Source organism: Chanodichthys erythropterus, chromosome 16, assembly GCF_024489055.1.
Source record: "Chanodichthys erythropterus isolate Z2021 chromosome 16, ASM2448905v1, whole genome shotgun sequence".
Taxonomy (NCBI): Eukaryota; Metazoa; Chordata; class Actinopteri; order Cypriniformes; family Xenocyprididae; genus Chanodichthys; species Chanodichthys erythropterus.
In genome coordinates, this window is record NC_090236.1 from 12,405,765 (window position 1) to 12,430,374 (window position 24,610).

Consider the following 24,610-nt stretch of genomic DNA (forward strand, 5'->3'; position numbering starts at 1 on the left):
TCTTTTGTTACATTTGCATACACTCCCTCAACACGTGATTTAATAATTGGTTTATTTTGTATTGTTTTTTTGTTTTTTTTACTGTTTTAAATATAACTTCCCTCTTTATGTTCACTCAAAAGAAATAAATAAAACAGCACTGACTTTACACTGAAAAACCTTCTTGCATGCAACAACAGGTCATTCATTAACTTTAAGACCAAAAACAAAGTACTGTTAACCATTAAAGGCGTATTTTGGGTATATGTAATTGCATTTAACCTGGCACAAATGGCAGCAACAAGAGATCATTTATTATTATTTAATGGACTAAGGTAGGTGCATTATGAAATAATCAAAAAATTATGAACTAAAATGCAGAAAATAATGGATGGAAATAACATAACTTACAACATAAAAAAAATAAAATAAAAAAAAACACATGACAAGCTAAAAATAAAACACTGCTGGAATGGTTGACAATTGAAATTCTGGGATGTTGATTCTTCAATGATTTCTTCTTCTCATTTGCTCACAAGCTGTTGAGCTCTTGGAGCGTTTGATCCAGGACTTGATGCATCTCCAGGTTCTGCTGTTTAGCCTCAGCCAGACTCTCTGAAATAAACCAGCATTAAAAGGCATGATGATTTTTCTGATTCCATAACATATATAATAAACATCACTGATTGCAAATATCTGTGCAATTTTTGTAAACACAACTCTCAGAAGTGTTGATTTCATAACAAACCTGTTCCTCCCAAGCTTTAAACCAGTAAACTATAAACCACAATAGGGTTACGGAAGTAAAATCCCATTCATTTTGTCTCTGCAGAGAAATTGATTTTTTACCAATGATGCAAAACCTTTTTAAAAACAGTAATACAATGTGTTCTGAGATTCCCAAGTGATAATATGCTTCTGTAGGAGCCACAAGTGTGACTTCAACTACTTTTAATAGAAATTGTTATCATGGAAATGGGAACCAAAGCAAAAATTATGTAACTAAGTTTCCCTGTCAACCTTAAACTACTAATATATGAATATTTTGCAGTAAAACATATTTAGAAAGTTCTTAATTAATATTAGATAGCAGTACTACAGTATACAATATATCTCAGCAAAAAAAGTCTGCTTCCTAATCTAGGTGTCTCATAAACCTTGTATATTATGAATGACATTACGAATATACAGAAGTTTGGAAACATTACTATTTTTAATGTTTTTGAACGAAGTCTCTTATGCTCATTAAGGCTGCATTTATTTCATAAATAAATGCAGAAAAAAACAATAATATTTTGAAATATTATTACAATTTAAAATGATGGTTTTCAATTTTAATATACTTTAAAATATAATTTATTTCTGTGAATTTTCAGCATCATTACTCCAGTGTCACATGATCCTTCAGAAATCATTCTAATATGATGATTTGATACATAGTTATTATCAAAGTTGAAAACAGTTGTGCTGCTTAATATTTTTTTGGAAACTGTGATACTTTTTTTCAGGATTCATTGATGAATAAAAGGTTAAAAAGAACAGCATTTATTCAAAATATAAATCTTTTCTAACAATATAAATCTTTACTATCACTTTTATCAATTTAACACATCCGTGCTGAATAAAAGTATTAATTTCTTTCCAAAAAAATATAAATGAAATAAAAAAATTACTGAACAAACATTTGAACGGTAGTGTATATTGTTACAAAAATTTTCTAATTTAAATAAATGCTGATATTTTTATTTATTTTTTTTACTTTTTATTCATCAGTGAATCCTGAAAAAAGTATCACAGGTTATAAAATAATATTAAGCAGCACAACTGTTTCCAACATTGATAATAAATCATCATATTAGAATGATTTCTGAAGGATCATGTGACACTGAAGACTGGAGTAATGATGCTGAAAATTCAGCTTTGATCACAGAAATAAATTATAATAAATTAAAACCATAATTTTAAGTTGTAATAATATTTCACAGTATTATTGTTTTTTCTGTATTTATTATTAAATAAATAAATGCAGCCTTAATGAGCATAAGAGACTTCATTCAAAAACATTTAAAAGTAGTAATGTTGCCAAACTTTTGAATAGTAGTGTATATTATGAAAATTGTGGGCTCTATGAATTGCTTTTGCTCCATTATTGTAAGTAAATTTGGATAAAAGCATCTACTAAATGCATTAATATACATGTAAGTATATTTAGTATTTTGCTATCATTAACACCTTAAATATGAAGTAATTATCACGTCTCATATAAAAAGTTGATATGTGCTTCTTTAGTACTTTCTGTCTCTATGAAAAGAGCAACAAAGATGACTGAAAGGTGAAAGATTTAGACTAGACTTAAGATCAGAGAGGCAGGAAATATATTATTAAAAGCAAGAAAATGAAACAAGTGGGAGTGTTCAAAGAGCAGAAAAATATTTTATTAAGTTTTAGAGAAAGTTAGCGCAAAATACATAAGGCACCAGGGTGAGCAAAGAAAGAGAGACACAGCCAATCAGGAAGCTTACTGAACGAGAAGGCTGTCAATCACAGTTCTGATTCTGTAATAATGATGCATCTGTCTTACATCCAGCATGTCCTGCCGACATATTACAGAACAACATCTAGGCACTCATAATATTCAGCTCAAGCACTGCCGACACATGAAACCATCTATAAGGAGGTCATATCAGTGAGGGCAAGATCCAGCTCTTCACTAATGGCCTTGAATTTCTGCTTCTGACCATAGAGTTCATCTGGAGGTCAAAGGTCAAGATCAGAAAGGAGAGGCGTTTCGGCCCAGGATGGAGGAAGCAGGAAACAGGAACAGGAAATTATAGAAAGAAAAAGAAAGGAAACAATAAGTTCAACAGGTCCGAGTGGATAAGACACAGCACATCACTAATGCCTTAAAGAGGATCTATTGCGCCCTTTTACAAAGTCTTGATTTTGGGCTCTACTAGAATAGGTTTTCATGTTTAAATGTTAAAAAAAAAAACATTATTCTCCATTCTCCAATGCTATGTTTAGTTCCTGTCTCTATGAAGCCCCTCCTCCTGAAAAGCACAATGTGCTTTGATTGGTCGGCTGGAGCAGTGTGTTGTAATTGGTCAAGCGTTTTTTGGGAAATGTCCCGCCCCTTAACATAACCACCAATTTCAACACACTACTAACTTACTCAACCAGGCCCCGCCCCTTTATTCTGAGTATGAATTATTTAAATGAGGAATATTGTGACATGTTCGTTCCTGGAAGAAAACTACAATAGAGTCGTTTCAGGGAGTTCAGAAACACTGACACTGATATAGAGAATAACTACCGCTGAAGGGACTTTGGAACTTTGTAGAGCTTTTTTGTTCTTAAACAGCAACATTACACACTAAAGACAGATTAACATGTAAAAAAGCTTAATAGGTCCTCTTTAAATGCTTTCTAGGTAGATTTTGGAACAGAAGAAGAGAAAAGAGTTGGAAAGAAAAAAAGCTGAAGGGGGAAGTAACCTGAAAAAAATGCAAACATTGAAGTTTACAGCTATACGGAGCCCCACACATGACATGCAGGGAAAAAGTTAATTGTAAACACAATTTACTAATTCGTTCCCTCGATTTACTTAATTGTGCACACGACTTACTATTTTGTTCCTTCGATTTACTAAATCATGTGCGTGATTTACTATTTCGTTCCCTCTATTTGCTAAATTGTGCGATTTACTATTTCGTTCCCTCGATTTACTAAATTGTGCGATTTACTATTTTGTTCCCTCGGTTTACTAAATTGTGCGATTTACTATTTTGTTCTCTCGATTTACTAAATTGTGCACACGACTTACTATTTCATTCCCTCGATTTACTAAATTGTGCGATTTACTATTTTTCGTTCCCTCGATTTACTAAATTGTGCGATTTACTATTTTGTTCTCTCGATTTACTAAATTGTGCACATGACTTACTATTTCGTTCCCTCTATTTGCTAAATCGTGCGCATAATTTACTATTTAATTCCCTTGATTTACTAAATCATGCGCATGACTTACTATTTCGTTCCCTCTATTTGCTAAATCGTGAGCATAATTTACTATTTGGTTCCCTCGATTTACTAAATTGTGCACATGACTTATTATTTAATTCCCTTGATTTACTAAATCATGCGCATGACTTACTATTTCGTTCCCTCGATTTACTAAATTGTGCGATTTACTATTTTGTTCCCTCGATTTACTAAATTGTGCACATGACTTACTATTTCGTTCCCTCTATTTGCTAAATCGTGAGCATAATTTACTATTTGGTTCCCTCGATTTACTAAATTGTGCACATGACTTATTATTTCGTTCCCTCTATTTGCTAAATCCTGCGCATAATTTACTATTTAATTCCCTTGATTTACTAAATCATGCGCATGACTTACTATTTCGTTCCCTCGATTTACTAAATTGTGCGATTTACTATTTTGTTCCCTCGATTTACTAAATTGTGCACATGACTTACTATTTCGTTCCCTCTATTTGCTAAATCGTGCACATAATTTACTATTTAATTCCCTTGATTTACTAAATCATGCGCATGACTTACTATTTCGTTCCCTCTATTTGCTAAATCGTGAGCATAATTTACTATTTAATTCCCTTGATTTACTAAATCATGCGCATGACTTACTATTTCGTTCCCTCTATTTGCTAAATCATGCGCATAATTTACTATTTGGTTCCCTCGATTTACTAAATTGTGCACATGACTTACTATTTAATTCCCTTGATTTACTAAATCATGCGCGTGGCTTACTTTTTCGTTCCCTCTATTTGCTAAATCGTGTGCATAATTTACTATTTTGGGCATGCATTTTAATATTTTGTTCCCTCGATTTGCTAAATTGTGCTCGCGATTTACTAATTAGTTCCCTCAATTTACTAAATCATGCGCATGATTTACTATTTCGTTCCCTCGGTTTGCTAAATCGTGAGCACGATTTACTGTTTCGTTCACTTTGATTTACTAAATTGTGTGCACGATTTGCTATTTCTTTCCCTCGATTTGCTAAATTGGTGTTCGATTTACTGTTTCTTTCTGTCGGTTTGCTCAATCTTGCGCACGATTCACTATTTTGTTCCCTCGATTTGCTAAATTGTGCTCGCAATTTACTAATTCGTTCCCTCAATTTACTAAATCATGTGCATGATTTACTATTTCGTTCCCTCGGTTTGCTAAATCGTGAGCACGATTTACTAATTTGTTCCCTCTGTTTGCTAAATCATGAGCAGATTGAGGGAACGAAATAGTAAATTGTTTGCACGATTTAGCGTACTATTTTTTTTTTTTCATGTCATGTGCAGGGTTCCGTACTGCTAAACACTGCAATTTGTGCATTTGTTCTGAGTATGTATATCCATTATTATGTCAAGTGATGTTTTTTCTATAGCACTTTATACAAAACAGATTGCTTCAAAGCAACTTCAATTTTAGCTGTAAAGCAGCTCTACAGAAGACAATAGTGTCATTATCCAGCTCATTATGTGAGGTTAATATCCCGTTGTTAGCAAAAACTATTTAAAAAGATCAGTTGAACAGGTCAAACATGCTAACACTATTACCGCTCTTCTTTCTTTCACTACAATGAAAGGACAAGTAAAGCTCGACTAGCTGCCGCACGCAGTCAAAAGTGGCAAAGGTTAAATTCCAGCTGACGGTATTAGTGACTCATTAGCTGGAAATCCTCTGTACTGAGGGAGGAACAGTAAATCACAGCTGGAGAACCGGGGAGAGGCAACTTACCCTCGAGGTCATCAATGGTCTTTTCCAGTTTGGCCATCGTCCTTTCAGCAAACTCAGCACGAGTCTCGACCTGTGGGGGGAAACACAGAGGGAAAGAAATGTCAGAGAATGGCCTGAAATATACTCTACACAAAATGCAAATGCATGTAAATCCATTATGCATTTAATTTATTTTAAATATTTTATATTAAAGGAATCTTCCTGAGCAAGTTAGTTAAAGTCACCATAAAATCAAAAATGACAAAACCAAGCCCCGCCCCACATTTGTTCTTGTTCCAGAAGATGTTTCCCTTGTATATATATGTCACAATAGAGAAGAAAAGACTATTGCAACTTCCATTTCATGCCGACTTTATCTCTTTCCCCACCTGCCACAGCAAGCAATTTTAATCCAGATGCATAATAGCGCCCCCTACCGAATAACATTGAAAACATGTATTGCGGGAAAATTCCGTCAATAACGGGGAAAGAGTTCAAGTTGAACCTGAATAATGACACGTCTGGTTTAATGCAACTTTCATTTGAAGGAAACTCTATCACCCCCTTGATTATGAAAGTTTGCTACTGTCACAGAAACACAAAAACATGGTCAAATTGCACGCTTGCAGTGGGTTGGCCATGGATTTGCGTCTGCATTGTGTACTTGTGTAAAGCATGCTTCTGGCATAAGAAATAAAGACTTGCATGCAAAACTATTAGAGTAAACATTTGTTTAAGGTTAAACTTTCCCACCTCTTTCAGTTTATCAGTGAGAACTTTGATCTCGTCTTCATACTTGTCCTCTTTCTCTGAATACTACAGACAGAAAACGAGCAAAAGGTTATTTAGACCACTGGTTCTCAACTGGTTTTGCTTTAGAGCTCAGATTTCACACTGGACATCAATTAGAGACATTTATTGTGCACCAGAGTTTATTGTGCAAATGTAAATTAAAATGTAAAGTAGTTAAATTTATTGACATTATATTGCAATGCATAGGCCCAACAATATATAAAATTACTACTATGACATAGACTGAACAAGAAAACTGACAGCGAACATTTATTTCACAACTAAAGAAGAAGATGTAAAATGATGAACAGGGGTAATACTGTTGGGAAATGACTCAAATTATTATTATTATTATTAAATCTCAAAACTGTTCACTGAAATTAACCATTTGAAAGTACCAAATCACTAAGATGAATTGGATTTCCCATATGTCCCACATTCTATGAGAGGATTTGATTATTGCTCAATACTATGGGCCTCATTCATTAAAACAAGCATCTTCTGTGTAAATCATTTGTAAAAGCCCTCCTACAATCGTCACATTCAGTTCAATGCAACAGCTTAGATCAGAATGCATTTATGAAGAATTTACACAGAAGTTTGTTCTGCCCCATGGAATTATGGGTCAGCTGACTTACCTTATCTGATTGGGCTTCCAAAGACTTGAGGTTGTTGGTTACATTTTTCAGTTCTTCCTCCAGATCTCCACCTTTACTGTGAAAATAAAACAATAAAATGTTAGCATTCTTCACCTTGTTACAGCTCGAATGGGAGTTCCTGAGCAAGCATTTTAATAATATCAAGAGTTTACTGCATATCAATATTGATCATTATGTGATAATCCATTAACTTTCAAATACAATACAGGCATCTAGTTGTTCAACTGTCTTAGGTCTACTTTGTCACATCTTTGTCACTCTTTATGATGCGCCAAATGTTTTCTATGGGTGAAAGATCTGGACTGCAGGCTGGCCATTTCAGTACCCGGATCCTTCTTCAATGCAGCCATGATGTTGTAATTGATGCAGTATGTGGTCTGGCATTGTCATGTTGGAAAATGCAAGGTCTTCCCTGAAAAAGACGACGTCTGGATGGGAGCATATGTTGTTCTAGAACTTGGATATACCTTTCAGCATTGATGGTGCCTTTCCAGATGTGTAAGCTGCCCATGCCACACGCACTCATGCAACCCCATACCATCAGAGATGCAGGCTTCTGAACTAATAACAACTTGGGTTGTCCTTATCCTCTTTAGTCCGGATGACATGGCGTCCCAGTTTTCCAAAAAAGAACTTCAAATTTTGATTCGTCTGACCACAGAACAGTTTTCCACTTTGCCACAGTCCATTTTAAATGAGCCTTGGCCCAGAGAAAACGCCTGCGCTTCTGGATCATGTTTAGATATGGCTTCTTTTTTGACCTATAGAGTTTTATCCGGCAACGGCGAATTGCACGGTGGATTGTGTTCACCGACTATGTTTTCTGGAAGTATTCCTGAGCCCATGTTGTGATTTCCATTACAGTAGCATTCCTGTGTGTGATGCAGTGCCGTCTAAGGGCCCGAAGATCACGGGCATCCAGTATGGTTTTCCGGCCTTGACCCTTACGCACAGAGATTGTTCCAGATTCTCTGAATCTTTGGATGATATTATGCACTGTAGACGATGATAACTTCAAACTCTTTGCAATTTGTCTCTGAGAAACTCCTTTCTGATATTGCTCCACTATTTTTGGCCGCAGCATTGGGGGAATTGGTGATCCTCTGCCCATCTTGACTTCTGAGAGACACTGCCACTCTGAGAGGCTCTTTTTATACCCAATCATGTTGCCAATTGACCTAATAAGTCGTAAATTGGTCCTCCAGCTGTTCCTTATATGTATATATTATATATACATATGTATATATATGCATATGTATATATTTAACTTTTCCGGCCTCTTATTGCTACCTGTCCCAACTTTTTTGGAATGTGGAGCTCTCATGAAATCCAAAATGAGCCAATATTTGGCATGACATTTCAAAATGTCTCACTTTCAACCTTGATATGGTATCTATATTCTATTGTGAATCAAATATAAGTTTATGAGATTTGTAAATTATTACATTCCTTTTTATTCACAATTTGTACAGTGTCCCAACATTTTTGGAATCGGGTTTGTAGTTTTCCAGCTTGGATCAGCAAGACACTATGGAAGCTCCATTGTTGCAGCTCCTCTCTTCCCAGTCTTTCAGTAACGCTCTGTTTAGTTTCTCTATGAAGCCCCTCCTTCTGAAAAGCACAATGTGCTCTGATTGGTCGGCTGGACCAGTGTGATGTGATTGGTCAAGTTCTTCTAACGTGTTTGGGAAATGTCCCAATGTCCCTTACCATAACTGCCAATTTCAACACACTACTAACTAACTAACTAACTAAACCAGGCCCCGCCCCTTTAGTCTGTGTATGAATTATTTAAATGAGGAATATTGTGACGTGTTCGTTACTGGAAGAAAACTCAAGACTACAATGGAGGCGTTTCAGGGAGTTCAGAAACAGTGAAACTGATGTAGAGAATAACTCCTGCTGGAGAGACGTTTTCAAGAACAACAGCAACATTACGTGCTAAAGAAAGCTGAACATGTGAAAAAGCATTATATGACTTTGTGGGTCAGTTAAGGATGTGGACTAACAGTTCTGCAATCTCTGCTCTCTCTTCTGCCCTTTCCAATTCACTCTCCAAAATCACCAGCTTACGAGCGACCTGCAAACACACACACACACACAGGTCTCTCTTTAACACAGAGGCTATTTACATTGATTCAAATGATAAAGTCCTATATCTGTAAACTGTATTATAAGTGTGTGTGTGTCTGACCTCATCATATTTGCGGTCGGCCTCCTCAGCGATGTGTTTGGCTTCTTTGAGCTCTATTTCCTGAATTTCCATTTTCTCTTCATCTTTCATCGCACGGTTTTCAATCACCTTTATGCCTCTGAATGCAAAATACACAAAAAGACACAGATAAACAGATCATACACATGTTTGTTATGCATTTTAGTGTGCAACAATATTTTTTGTTAATATTTTGAATTTCATTTTTTGTCATTTTTATTAGTTTTTTTTTGTTTGTTTGTTTTAAATATGGCTTTACAGCAGAATTGAATTGTTTGCATCACTGAATCATTATTCCCTTGTTTATCCCTGTAAAGCCGCTTTGAAACCATCTGTATTGTATTAAGCGCTACAGAAATAAAGGTGACTTGAGTTGACTTGACTGTGTGTGTTTGTATACTGACCTCTCGCTCTCATCCGCTGCCTTCTCTGCCTCCTCTAGTTTCTGGAGCGCAGTGGACAGTCTTTCCTGAGCCCGATCCAGTTCCTCTTCCACCAGCTGGATCCTGCGGTTCAGGGCAGCTACGTCACCTTCAGCCTGTGCACATATAGAGAAGCAGTGGTTCAAGATCCCGGTTAGTAATCGGAAAGAATGAGGCAGGACCAAATATCCTAATGGAATAAGTGGTGCCCACAGCAGAGCCAAATGTTGTCCAGAACCCACTCTCTGGACGCCATCTGTGGAGTTTGACCTAGTCCAGCTCCACCTTTTTTGACCTAATAGATGGAGCTTCACCTAATTTAGGTTTAGGGATAGGGTTAGGGTGTGGCTGGACCTTCAAGCTACACCCACTACATCCAGAGAGGGAGAGTTGGACTTCAAGCTCCACCCACTACATAATTTAAGCTCCACCCATTGACTCTGCAGTGAGAAGCCTCTCTAAAGGAATGCTATTTTTATGTGGTCTGGATTATAATCCTAAAAGAATTTGCTATGATCCTACCGGATAAACTGCATAAATTCATTAGAAATTTAACAAAGAATTGCAGTTTATCCACTAGGATCATGGAATAGAAATTCCATACTTTTTTACTTGAATTTTAATGCCCATTATTTACCAAATTATACTGATGCCCTTTGTCTTTCTAACTTTTAAATATTTAGATTTTTTAATGCCCTGAGTTGCTGTTTCTATATTGTTGAACTAACCGTTTAAACCCTGAGAAAGTAGTTTTTAACCCACAGCTCATTCTTTCAGTTTCACTCATTTGAATGAGAGTTTGTCCTCTGGCCACGCCCCCTTCCTCCTCTACTGATGAGTGGGCCTCACGCCTTATAAGGTTCTCAAACATGCATGACATTATCATACCATTATAACATCTTAAAAGTCACAAAGCAAAACGGCTGCAAGGAAAATATCAAATGCTTTTGGTCTTTAATGCACAAATGCATTTGCCATATGCATTTATAATTATGCATACAATTTATTTATAAATATTTATCATTTATAAATATGCATTTATCATTTATAAATCAACATGATCAAAACCTTGCTTAAAACCTGTTGTACACAATCTAATACAGTCCTTCTGTCATCTGAGTGATACTTTTATAGCAAATAAAATGCCTTTTAGTATAATTGTAAAAACGTCCACCTTCAGCTCATGGTTCATGTGTCTTTTTGCTGTGAAATCTCACTGATTTTTAGAAAGTAACTGAAAGAATAATTTGTATATTGTTAGTAATATTTCAAGATGAGCCATTCCTGGACTGAAGCAGCTTAGGTTTACATGATTTTCCATACACCGTTATTTAGAAAAATCATGTTCAAATGTGAGTATCAAATATTTGAGGAAGGTTTATTTGTTCATCTCTCAATCATCATTGCATTGCATTATGTGTTTTAAAACTACATTTGAGACTGAGACAGACTGAGGCTGGTCCATGAAACCATTCAAAAGTAAATCAACTAGTGCTGGAGCTCCACTGGAGAGCATAAATCTGCTCCATATCAGCTGAAGGTGAGGAACCAGATCATTGAGCACATGCAGTATAAATCATTTCAGACCATCTGCTGCATGTATTTAGTAAGTGACAAGCTGCATGGCTGAAAAGACATCTGGGTCAAGAAATTCAAAGCAAACCGCAACAAATAAGACAGGAAGTGAAGATGTAAAAAAAAAAAAACACACAGTAGTTGTGCTGCTTTTTACACTCTCAGAAGAAAAGGTTCTATATAGAATTTTAAAGGGTTCCATATTTAGAACCTTTTAGGGGTTCCCATGGGATCATGTTATGGATTTAGTTTAATGTTTCCACTATAAAACAGGTCTAAGCGAGCAGAAATGCAGATGAACAGGTTGAGAGTTTGATGTGGAAAACGGTTTTGGAGTTTTTTCCAGATTCATGCATGTCTACTTCAAAAATGAAAGTTTTCTCACCTCCAAGTGGACAAAAATTCCAGGTTAAAGTAGTTTTCCAAACCCACCCCGAGAGACAGTATTTTGCATGCACATTCAACACATGCTGATTTAAACCCATTAAGTCTTTTAAATCACACCAGAATGCAATGATACTGCTGATGTTTCTCAAGAAAGTCCATTTTTATAGACACAAACCTTAAAGTCTTGACTACAAAAAAAAGAGAAAAAAGCTATTGAACCTTTCCACCATTATTGCCCAAGTTCATTTAACACAGGCTGACTATAGAGGGGCATCTTGTCACATTATGGAACCTGCTGTTTATTTGCATTGATTTCTAGACACACTCTAAAAAATGCTGGGTTAAAAACAACTCAAGCTCGGTTGTAAATGAAGAAACTCAGCGGTTGGGTTAAATGTTTGACCCAATGTGCTGGGCAGTTTTACTTAATTAACCATTGTTTAAAAATAACTATATGACTGGCTTAAAATGAACCCAAAATAGGTTGGAAATTAAAAATCAGACACATGATTACTAGAGGCAACAATAATAATCAAAAGGTCAACATTAATAAGCAATTTAATAAATGTTTATAGTTTAGTTATTATTCATTAAATATATTAATAAATGTTCATTTCCAACCTATTTTGGGTTCATTTTAAGCAAGCAATACAGTCATTTTTAAACAATAGTTTATAAATAAAACTACCCAGCAGGATGGGTAAACATTTATCCCAACCACTGGGTTAAAACAACCCGGTTTGTCCATATTCAACCCAACTTTGTTGTTTTTAACCCAGCATTTTTTTTAGAGTGTATATTCAACAACATATCTAACAACATATCTTTTTAACAGTAAAAAAATGTATACCCTTGTTGTGAACAAAAGAAACTAATGAAGAAAAGGATAAAATTACAAAATTTAAAACACACCTGACATTTAGCTCTGATTATACACTTGTTTTCCCTAAATCTTAATGAAGGTAGATTTTAATTTAAACCTTGTGTTGTTAAAACAAGAGTATTTTTTTATTATTATTATTAAAGTCGTCACTATATTTATTGTCCAAAACAATGGTTTAATAATTTTGTATTTCTTATTTAGTTTTGTGTTTATCTTTTTTTATTATTATTTAAGTTTAGGATATAGCTAAATAATAAACTATTAAAAGACAGATGTTCACTAAATAATTTACACCACATAGTGTGACAACATGCCCCGCTATAGATCCAAGCTAAGCTGACTGGAGTAAACAAGCCCCAGTCTCACCTATTGGAATTTTTGAGGATAAAATCCACAAAACGACTGTAAAAAGAAAACAAGCACTTGTGCAACTTCACTTTTGAGCGATGCAAAGACCTGACAACTTCAACAACATGCTCAAATACAGCGTGACAACATGCCCCGCTGGGCTACCCTGAGAAACGTTCACTGAAGTGTGACAACTAGCCCCGCTCTCCACTATGTCTGTTCAGCGAGCACTGAAACGAGCGAAAAGCATCAGAAAGAAGCAGCAGAGAAAGAAAGAGGAGGTAAGATGGATTCCTCACTTTCTCGCGCAAGTCTCGCTCATTGTCCAGCTGTGTCTGCAGAAACTGCGCTCTGTCATGCGCCTCATCCGCCTGCTGCTGCAGACACTGGATCTTCCTCTTCACGGCGTCTAAAGACTTCACAGACATCTCCAAACCTTCATACAAACCACCTGAGCGACACAGAAACGTCCCAAAGAGACAAAATCCAGCTGGAAATGCAGATTTCTAAAGAAATAACGTCATAAATAAAGAGCGCAGATATGGATCCGCTTATAGGCTTCTTCTTAAAAATGTCGCAAACTTTCCATTGGCGCTGCGCTGCAGAATGAGGAATCCTGGAAAAAAAAAAAAAGGGCAGGAATGCGCCAAAAAAAAAAAAAAAAAGTCCAATCCCAGGAAGAAGATGCGGGTTTCAGATGACATTGTGGGTGGTGTTCCTGTTTGACTTCTGCTACTATCATGTGTTGACTTCTATTGCATTAATCTTCAATGTGCATAAAAATAAACACTCTTTTCACAAATCATTTATTCATTAACAATGTTAACAGGGGACATACAGTACATGTTTCACAAGGGAATTCAGTAATTTTTCTAAAATATCATGCACATTTACAACACTGTCATCTCAGATGAGGTTGGCTATACTGAGTTTAATAGAATTATTAAACTTAAAGGGGACCTATTATGCCCTTTTTCACAAGATGTAGCCTAATATAAGTCTCTGGAGTCTCCAGAATGTGTCTGTGAAGTTTCAGCTCAAAATCCCCCACAGATCATTTATTATAGCTTGTCAAATTTGCCCCTATTTGGGTGTGAGCAAAAACACGCCGTTTTTGTGTGTGTCCCTTTAAATGCAAATGAGCTGCTGCTCCCCGCACCCTTTCCAGAAGAGGGCGGAGCTTTAACAGCTCAACAACAACAAAGCTGGAGAATCTCACGCAGTGAAAATAAGGAAAGTGTTCAGCCTTACATTGTTCAAACACTGATGGAGAGACTCAGGAAGAAGTTACAACTTTTAGACGTTTCTGAATGGTTAGTGGATAAATTGATGTAGTTGCTGTGGAGTTGATTCAACTCATCCACTAGCATGTGCCGTCATGTTCATCTTTTGTGTTGATTTGATCCTCGTTTGTGAATCAGTCCGGCGTAAAATGACGGCATGACAACAACACTCGACTACAACAACTCTTCCTCTTCTCTAAAGCAGCCCAACATGGCCCCGCCCCCTTTGTTGTGTGTTCTTGGGGGCGGGGTTTATGTAAATTTTAGGGTTAGTGATGTCATTTGTTGTAGTCCTTAAAAAGTGATTTCTGTAAAAGAAAATATCTCTCTTTGCATTGAACTCTGAGTGTTGTAACTTTGCAGATGTTTGTTATGCTCAAACAGCAACATTACACACTAACTAAAGTTAAAAAAGTAAAATCATACCTCTTTAAAATTAAAATATCTGGAAATATATACATACATTGGATACTTTTGAAAATTAAATGATGCCCAATTTTTTCACTTATTTTCCTACAATGTAAATGACTAACAATTTTTAAGTGATTTTTAAGTTTATTTTGTTTTTTCGAAAACAAACAAAAAATGATTTTAATCCTTATATACCAACTTGATAACACCTAACAGCAAAAATAAAGTGACGCCCATGAGACGGCGACCTATTTTATATCATATTTAAATCACACACATCTGTTATTTACAAGAATACACACAAATACACAATATTTTCAATCTTGAGAATACACACACGTACATATCGCTCACGTTTGGTCGCTCATACACACTGAAAGGGGCTCCATATGTTATTCAGCACACATACTGTATTCGTCAGCAGAGAAAAAAGCTATTGAACCTTTCCACCATTATTGCCCAAGTTCATTTAACACAGGCTGACTATAGAGGGGCATCTTGTCACATTATGGAACCTGCTGTTTATTTGCATTGATTTCTAGACACACTCTAAAAAATGCTGGGTTAAAAACAACTCAAGCTCGGTTGTAAATGAAGAAACTCAGCGGTTGGGTTAAATGTTTGACCCAATGTGCTGGGCAGTTTTACTTAATTAACCATTGTTTAAAAATAACTATATGACTGGCTTAAAATGAACCCAAAATAGGTTGGAAATTAAAAATCAGACACATGATTACTAGAGGCAACAATAATAATCAAAAGGTCAACATTAATAAGCAATTTAATAAATGTTTATAGTTTAGTTATTATTCATTAAATATATTAATAAATGTTCATTTCCAACCTATTTTGGGTTCATTTTAAGCAAGCAATACAGTCATTTTTAAACAATAGTTTATAAATAAAACTACCCAGCAGGATGGGTAAACATTTATCCCAACCACTGGGTTAAAACAACCCGGTTTGTCCATATTCAACCCAACTTTGTTGTTTTTAACCCAGCATTTTTTTAGAGTGTATATTCAACAACATATCTAACAACATATCTTTTTAACAGTAAAAAAATGTATACCCTTGTTGTGAACAAAAGAAACTAATGAAGAAAAGGATAAAATTACAAAATTTAAAACACACCTGACATTTAGCTCTGATTATACACTTGTTTTCCCTAAATCTTAATGAAGGTAGATTTTAATTTAACCCTTTGTTGTGTGTTCTTGGGGGCGGGGTTTATGTAAATTTTAGGGTTAGTGATGTCATTTGTTGTAGTCCTTAAAAAGTGATTTCTGTAAAAGAAAATATCTCTCTTTGCATTGAACTCTGAGTGTTGTAACTTTGCAGATGTTTGTTATGCTCAAACAGCAACATTACACACTAACTAAAGTTAAAAAAGTAAAGTCATACCTCTTTAAAATTAAAATATCTGGAAATATATACATACATTGGATACTTTTGAAAATTAAATGATGCCCAATTTTTTCACTTATTTTCCTACAATGTAAATGACTAACAATTTTTAAGTGATTTTTAAGTTTATTTTGTTTTTTCGAAAACAAACAAAAAATGATTTTAATCCTTATATACCAACTTGATAACACCTAACAGCAAAAATAAAGTGACGCCCATGAGACGGCGACCTATTTTATATCATATTTAAATCACACACATCTGTTATTTACAAGAATACACACAAATACACAATATTTTCAATCTTGAGAATACACACACGTACATATCGCTCACGTTTGGTCGCTCATACACACTGAAAGGGGCTCCATATGTTATTCAGCACACATACTGTATTCGTCAGCAGGAAGTGCTGTTGTGATTATTGGCCATCTTACAGCAGTTATGGGACGGATCAGACAACTTGCTCCCAATCTGACTGCATGCTGATGAATTTCACACGCTGTGCTCGGAAACACATTCTCCAGACAGAAATAGATCTATTGTCTGACTCAGTGAAATATATAACATTCTAATCACATGAGATCATTTTTATATGAATGCTTCACAGTCAGACTCATGAATTGCATTACTTGCCAGAAGAATATTTACTCATTATTATTTATTAAAATATGATGTGTTATATATCACAATGCTTTACCCACTGTTTTATAAAAGCAATAAGCCAAGGTGATTTTACCACGGTTAAGGGTAAAATCAGTTTAACGCAAAGTCTTTAATGGCTTATGGCTTAAATCAAACCTCACTGAGGAGACAACAAAAGGGAGTGAGAAACAGTCATTGTAAATGAGAATTGACTGTCTAATAAACTTCGTGACTCTATTGCAACAGCATATGAATTCCATTCAGTGAATTCCAGCATGTGTGGGAGTATTTCTGCAAATGATTTAGTGAACTACAGACGGCTGGAGTGTGTGTGTGTGTGTGTTTCCACCCCAGAAGAGTTGGATTCATTAGATTCAAGGGCTAAAGTTTCATTGTTTGCTTTAGTTGAATTCCTCACATTCCTGCGCTGTGTGTGTGTGTGTGTGTGTGTGTGTGTGTGTGAGTGAAAAGAAAGAAATGAAGTGAATTTCATGCTCTTTACAGACACACACTGTTGCCTTGTATAGAAATATTACACAAGTTAAGATATGGTGCCATAGTGATCTAATTTAGAAATATCTGGATTGTTAAATCTAATTTGTTAGTGAAAACAGAAACAAACTATCAGTATTTTTATAGTGTAGGCTATAATTTAAAAGAATCAGTTAAACAAAAAATAAAAATATTATCTGTTTTAAACATAGTAAGCTGCCTTGCTGTCTACTGCCTACATAGGGAGCTACCTTCTAAGGCAGCATCCTAACTTTCTATTTCAATTAATGTGAATAAAAGTTGCAACACTAAGTGTGTCATATTTTAATAAGCATAAAAATACATAAGACACACAAATATTAGGTATTAGGTAAATAATTTTGGCATTGAATATATATTTGAAAGAATATGTGTACTCTGTAAAAATGTTTTTTGGGAGTTGTAAATAATGCAAAGATTATTGGAGTACGTTTTACAGTAAAAATACTATTTCAGTCTTTCTACCTCAATATTTCACATTTAAAGGGTTATTTCACCCAGAAATTAAATTTCTATCATTAATTACTCACACTCATGTTGTTCCACACCCGTAAGACCTTTATTCATCTTCAGAGCACAAATTAAGATATTTTTGATGAAATCCAAGTGTTTTTTTTTTTTTTTTTTTTTATCCGTCATTGAACGCAATTACATTACCGTCATTCAATGTCCAGAAAAGTATAAAAACATTCAACCGTAATATTATCCATGTTTATGTCCGAACGCCGGCTGAATATTGGCCGACACTGAGCCGGCTTTCAGACATGGAAGCTCTGCAATGTAAATAGCATAGCACAATGACAGGGGTGAGGCGAATTTGTTGAATAAAGTTATTTTTGTTTTGTTTTCACGCACAAAAAGTATTCTCGTTGCTTCATAACATTAAGGTTAAACCACTGCAGTCACGTCCACTATTTTAATGATGTTTTTACTACTTTTCTGGACCTTAACCAATGTTATTGTCATTGCTTTCAATGGAGGATAAAAAAAACTTCTCGGATTTCATAAAAAATATCTTAAAGGTACAATATGTAAATTTTTTGCAGTAAAATATCCAAAAACCATTAGGCTATTGTTATATATTTTGTCCAGCTGATTACTAACAATATCTCTAATGTTTTCAACTACTTGTAAATCATGAGAAAATTCCCATTCTAAACAGTGACACGGGGCAGTGCAGTCGCCTGTCAATGACGTCAGTTCCCTTTGTTACCACCTTTACTGACGTAGAAACCACATGACAACAGCGCCGTGGACAAATGCGGAAGTAGTGTCTAGCGTCCAGCAAACCACTAGCCTGCTTCAAGCAGTTCCTTATTTACTTCTTGCACGTTTTATGGTGGATTGTGTTACTTTTTTATGGAACATAATTACTGTTTACCATCTGCCGCTGGTTCTGTCGACAAGGACAGCTCCCGTAAACTCATGACCGGAAAAGCGGAAGCGGCGCCGGCGACTGTGTCATAATAAAAGTCCCGCTGCTCGTGAGGCGTATGTTGATCAATCGCTCCAGCTCCTCGTTCAGCTCCACAACACTCGGTCCTGCTCTGCTTCATACTACAGTAAGGTTAATAATCACATCCACGAACATGAGTTCTTCCAGACTCCAATCCCTATTCTTCTGCACCGTCCGTTGAGATGGAGACCACATGTCCCAAGTTTCCGCTCTAAAACTTGGCGTCATCAAACTACGCCTTTGTTTTGAATAGGCTTCTATCGACCTCTAGCGGAAAAAAATATCACAAATTGTACCTTTAATTAGTGTTCCGAAGATGAACGAAGGTCTTACAGGTTTGGAACGAGCAAATTAATGACAGAATTTAAATTTTTGGTTGAACTAACCATTTAATTCAATGTGTTACTTTGTAATTATTTGTGAAATTTAGCAGTGAAATGTTTCAGTGTAAATCCTACAACAAATGTTTTTCAGTGTATTTAAAGCAATGCATTCTGTGAAGAAGGCATCTTAGAAAGCAGCACAATTTTGCTGCATTTACATCATAAACTATTCTTTGATGACGCGAACAGAGCTTATTTCTTTATTTTCCACTCAATGAAAACATACAGTGATCCATTCAAGCTATCAAATGGCTTTAGAAGACCGCATTAACTCTTTTTTTTACAATACAGATTGTTTCAAAGCAGAAAATCACGACATTAATGTTTATAATATCTTAATGCTTTATAGTCACATTTAGCAGATTAGAGCTGGATGATAATATAATTTACATTTTTCAGCGATACAAGCAATCAGGAGTTGCTATATCACTTTTAGTGAGTGTACTGTATATGTATGCGGATAAAGTTGTACATGCAAACTTTATATAAAGAGCTGGCCAATAATTTAGTTGCATTACATTTACAAGGTTTGCTGACTAAAAAAAAATGCATGCCTTGAATGTAATAAGTCAGTTTAGATGAAAGTGTCTGCCATAATGTAAATGTCAAAAAATATAGCACAGGAGTCATAAAGATTCATATTTTTATGATACTTTTATGGTCTTTTTGAAGCTTGACGTGGTTTCATTGTATGGATCAGTTTCACAGAAGAAAATGAATGGGCTAATTATTTATACTCTCCCTTTAAGAATTCTGCAGCACATTCTCTCCCAGTGCTTTAGAAGAATGCAGCTCTGGGACGGTGGACGTCATGTCCAGACAGTTTTTTTTTTATAATGCTTCTTGGTTGTGCAGCTCTGGCTCTCATACTTTGCGGTCTGGATTTTCTCCCTGTGGGATTCAGAGGTGGCTCTCTCCCTAAATATCCATTTCCTCTGCATGTGAGCCCGGATTCCACAGCATTCCGAGGTTGTTATGTTAAAAAAAAGGTTGATGAGTTCAAGTAAGCCTTGCTAGAAAATTGCACACTGAAGACGCTTGACGTCTCTGGGGCGTCCAGTAACAGAATGAGTGGGAAAGACATTTATTCGAGGCTGTCAGCGGTAGCCGAAAAGGAATGTGGGGAAACTTTTTCTTCCCATTTTTTTCCACATGGAGCTGCTGACATGCTCCCACTGTGATTAAAGAACCTTTGTCGCTGGAATGAGAACGATCTGTCTGAACCTTCCCCATCTTGACCAGGTGCAAAGATTTGCCACATGCATATAAAAGCTATGAGAGAGCCTTTATTGTGATCACATGTGTTTTTGATTTTGATGATGCTGTTTAACCAAAAACCCACGTCTCATTGAAGAGAAATAGTTCTTGGATACTCACGTCTGATGCCTTTTTCTCAGACAGCTCCAGCTTCTCCTGAGCCTCTTTGAGAGCTTCTGAATATTTATCCAGTTCATCTTCAGTTCCTTTCAGTTTCTTCTGTTGACCAAGCAACTCATCCTCGAGCTAATGTAGAAACAAAACCAACAGAACATAAGATTAACATGGATAGATAGATAGATAGATAGATAGATAGATAGATAGATAGATAGATAGATAGATAGATAGATAGATAGATAGATAGATAGATAGATAGATAGATAGATAGATTCACCATCTTCAGCAAATGAAAGTAATATCATATATCATTGTTTAATCTTTGTTGCCCTTTCAAGAAAGTTCAGTGAGAAAGTTCACGTTCATGTGTTGATGGCTGTGTGTATTTTCAGATCATGCTAACAGTCCATCTACATGAACTGCAGGCCATAAATATGAAACACACAGCTCAGCATTATTAACCTGTGATCAATGCATGTCCTCAGAGACACTGATATTCCCGTCTGCACAGCTGCAGTCAAACATCAGTGAGATCTGCCGCTGTTAAATGAGATTATGTCAGACGAGAGGGGATTTATTCTATCCGACACATGAATGAATGAATGAATGAATGATTCTAATTCTAGAATCTGGAATGTTCTGAACATCAACACTTAAATTCTATCAATACCTCAAGTAAACAGCTATAGGCCTATATATATAATTATACATAGCTGAATGAAAACATTTGCTGTTGTTAACATTAATACAAAATATTTTTATTATTTTTATCAATACATAATTTTTTTTTTTTTATCATTTTATTTATTTGCATTATAAAGTCTAGGGATATATATTCAAAGTTTGACCATTTTCCATTCTGTATACAACGATCAGAGTTAAAGGGTTAGTCAACTAAAAAACTAAAATTCTGTCATTTATTACTCACCCTCATGCCGTTCCACACCCGTAAGACCTTCGTTTATCTTCAGAACACAAATTAAGATATTTTTGTTGAAATCCGATGGCTCAGTGAGGCCTGCATAGCCAGCAATGACATTTCCTCTCTCAAGATCCATTAATGTACTAAAAACATATTTAAATCAGGTCATGTGAGTACAGTGGTTCGATATTAATATTATAAAGCCATGAGAATATTTTTGGTGCACCAAAAAAAAAATAATAAATAACGACTTATATAGTGATGGACGATTTCAAAACACTGCTTCATGAAGCTTCACAGCACAAATTAATCAGTGTATTGAATCAGCGGTTCGGAGCGCCAAAGTCACGTGATTTCAGCAGTTTGGCGGTTTGACACACGATCCGAATCATGATTCGACACACTGATTCATTTGTGCTCCGAAGCTTCATGAAGCAGTGTTTTGAAATCGGCCATGACTATATAAGTCGTTATTTTGTTTTTTTGGCGCACCAAAAATATTCTCATCACGTTATAATATTAATATTGAACCACTGTACTCACATGAACTGATTTAAATATGTTTTTAGTACATTAATGGATCTTGAGAGAGGAAATGACATTGCTGTTATGAAGGCCTCACTGAGCCATCGGATTTCAACAAAAATATCTTAATTTGTGTTCTGAAGATTAACGAAGGTCTTATAGGTGTGGAACGACATGAGGGTGAGTAATAAATGACAGAATTTTCATTTTTGGGTGAACTAACCCTTTAAAGTAAATAACATACACATAAATAGTTAAAAAAGGATTACACTAACATAGCATGTTTCTCTATAGTAAAGAAAAGCAATAGAGACAAAATGGCGGCACACAAAACAGAAATTAAGTACAGAAAGAGAAGTTTTTGATGTGATGTAGGCAAACATATTTTATACATTTAAATACATTTTCAGACACGAGTTCTCATTAAAGGGGCTCTATGTAGAATTCAGAAACTCTTGTTATTAGCGACTCCGGTGGCCGTTTAGTGAACTGCAGCCAGCAACTTGTTGCTCGTGCTTGTGCAAGAGACTGAGGTCCTGATATCCTCACAGCGAAGTTATTTTTGTTCATCTTCGCTTAGAAGTTGGAAAAACCTTTGCAGTGATATACGAACATCCGCTGCTGAGAGCGACGTTTAGATGAATATGTAAATATGTGCTGCACGCCGCTTTCCTCTTAATAACAAAATAACCAAAAATGACAGCGGTGAGAAAACAACAGTTAAGAAATGTAAGCATCTGATCATAGCGATGAGGATATGTTTGCACCAGCTCTGCAATCCACCAGCATCATGTCGACTGATGAGGTCATTAAAATGTGTTGTGATAGTTTGATTATAAAATATATTTAAGACTATAGACTGTTTATCAGACTGTGAGACTATATTTTAACTTAATCCCATTTGTTTGCATGACATATTGACATTACAGTATTTAATGTCTCTTCTGCATTATCCATAACATTCTTTATATGTAATTTAAGAGAGGCTCTCGTGAGCGCGCGTAACCGTCACATCCTTTTGATTTTCCCGGCAAAAACGTCCCGAGTCCTTTACATAAAAATCAGTCTACAGGCTTTCATAGACAATTTAGGAAGTTGGGGAAGGTCTCATTTTTTATGTTTCGTTTCAAGCTGTTCACACATTGACAATAATAATACTAATAATACTAATAATAAAAACGATGAATACAAAATGGTCTTGAGTGAACTGAAAATGTTTAGAATAGCCGCATGTAGTTCTGGAATGTTTGGGAATGTTGACAGGTTTGTGGGATGCTGCACTCCAGAGACATGTAAACAACTCCAAACACATCCAGGCCCACAGAAACAGCTGGCACGCTTCTGGATTATTCCTGCTGCTCCTATAGCCCTGTACCATCCCTCCTTAGGTTCTGCTAATGCCTGGAATGTCTGGGAATGAAGCCAGACTTCCCAAACTATACCACCTTAAACTATTCAAATGGCATATTGTGAAAAATTATTTAGAATTAGAGATTATTTTGGCTGATATATCTCATTAAACCATGTAACATAGGCTGAATTCATAGGATGCTTTTAGATAGATAGATAGATAGATAGATAGATAGATAGATAGATAGATAGATAGATAGATAGATAGATAGATAGATAGATAGATAGATAGATAGATAGATAGATAGATAGATAGATAGATAGATAGATAGATAAACATCAATTCTTGTCAACAGTCTGATATCGCAGTCCTCGTCCTCCTCTCACCTGTTTGCATTTGTCTTCCGCTGCTTTCTTATCAGACTCGGCCTGCTCCGCCCGGTCGATGGCATTCTCCTTATCCAGCTTCAGCATCTGCATCTTCTTCTTAATGGCCTCCATTGTGCTCTGTTTGCTCTTGGAGTGTCTTACCAGAGAGAGAAAGAAGAGGAAACTGAGAGCTTCTGGACAAAGAGAGAAATCACAGTGCTTTCCCTTGTCAGATGAGGAGGTCGAGTGACGCCGGAGAGCGGGGAGAGTCGAGTCCACACTGAAGTGTAATGTTGCTCAAACCTGAGTTTGAGGAGACGAGTCTCATTCCCTGGTGGCCTCCACCTCCCTTCCTCAACACACACACACACACTCACTCACTCAAGTGCCAAAATGTGCCGTACCCCCTCCTCAACCAAAATTTTTACCCACGGAACGTCGCAAAGTCAGCCGATTCCCATATTTGGAGTGAGTACATGATCTAGAAGCAAGATGTACATGAGAGGGTTTACTGGCTCCTCATGCTTCATTAAACAACTCAAACTCACCCTACTGTTTAAAACAAACTCTTATCAGTGTACATTTCAAAAGAGTTTCTCAGTCTTATCAAAAAACAGTCACTCGCTTTGCTTCTCAAATGACTTTCTTTTTTAGCTGACATCATCAGTCCAAAAATCTAATTTCATTATTTAGTCAATAATAGTTAGTCTTGAATATCCCGTTTCATTCAGAAATGTAATTTTGCACAGAAATCTCATCAAAAATCTAATATATATATACACACACAATTACATAAATAAATATACAAATAATATATATAATTTATTATTTATTTAATAATAAATTACATATATTATAAATATATATTAATTTATGTTATATATGTAATAAACTAAATAAATATATAAACAAAATTTTTCATATAAAATCTGTGGTGATTTTAATATGAATGTATA

The 24,610-nt window shown here is 35.6% G+C and overlaps 1 protein-coding gene across 4 annotated transcripts; it reads right to left on the bottom strand.

Moving 5' to 3' along the window:
* Window positions 1–50: 50 nt before the first annotated feature.
* On the bottom strand, window positions 51–24,016 carry tpm4b (tropomyosin 4b). Of its 4 annotated transcripts, none has more exons than XM_067362760.1 (9): window positions 23,673–24,016; window positions 20,492–20,617; window positions 9,788–9,921; window positions 9,366–9,483; window positions 9,181–9,251; window positions 7,151–7,226; window positions 6,474–6,536; window positions 5,742–5,811; window positions 51–594 (listed from the first exon to the last, which is right to left on the bottom strand). In XM_067362760.1, exons 1-9 carry the CDS (start codon window positions 23,784–23,786, stop codon window positions 512–514), a joined length of 855 nt encoding a protein of 284 aa, XP_067218861.1. In that variant the 5' UTR covers window positions 23,787–24,016; the 3' UTR covers window positions 51–511. The 4 variants fall into 4 exon arrangements, with proteins under 4 accessions (XP_067218861.1, XP_067218863.1, XP_067218862.1 ...); XM_067362759.1 differs by lacking the exon at window positions 51–594 and adding an exon at window positions 2,372–2,729 and having other exon boundaries at window positions 23,673–24,015; XM_067362762.1 differs by lacking the exons at window positions 20,492–20,617; window positions 23,673–24,016 and adding an exon at window positions 13,298–13,586.
* Window positions 24,017–24,610: the final 594 nt, after the last annotated feature.

Coding starts and splice junctions, on each gene's coding strand:
- tpm4b (XM_067362760.1), bottom strand. CDS start 23,786: ATGGAGGCCATTAAGAAGAAGATGCAGATGCTGAAGCTGGATAAGGAG. Junction 9,922..20,491: donor CTGAGAAAAAGGCATCAGAC/GTGAGTATCCAA, acceptor ATATGTGCACAG/GCTGAAGGTGACGTAGCTGC. Junction 6,537..7,150: donor TGGAAGCCCAATCAGATAAG/GTAAGTCAGCTG, acceptor TTCTGTCTGTAG/TATTCAGAGAAAGAGGACAA.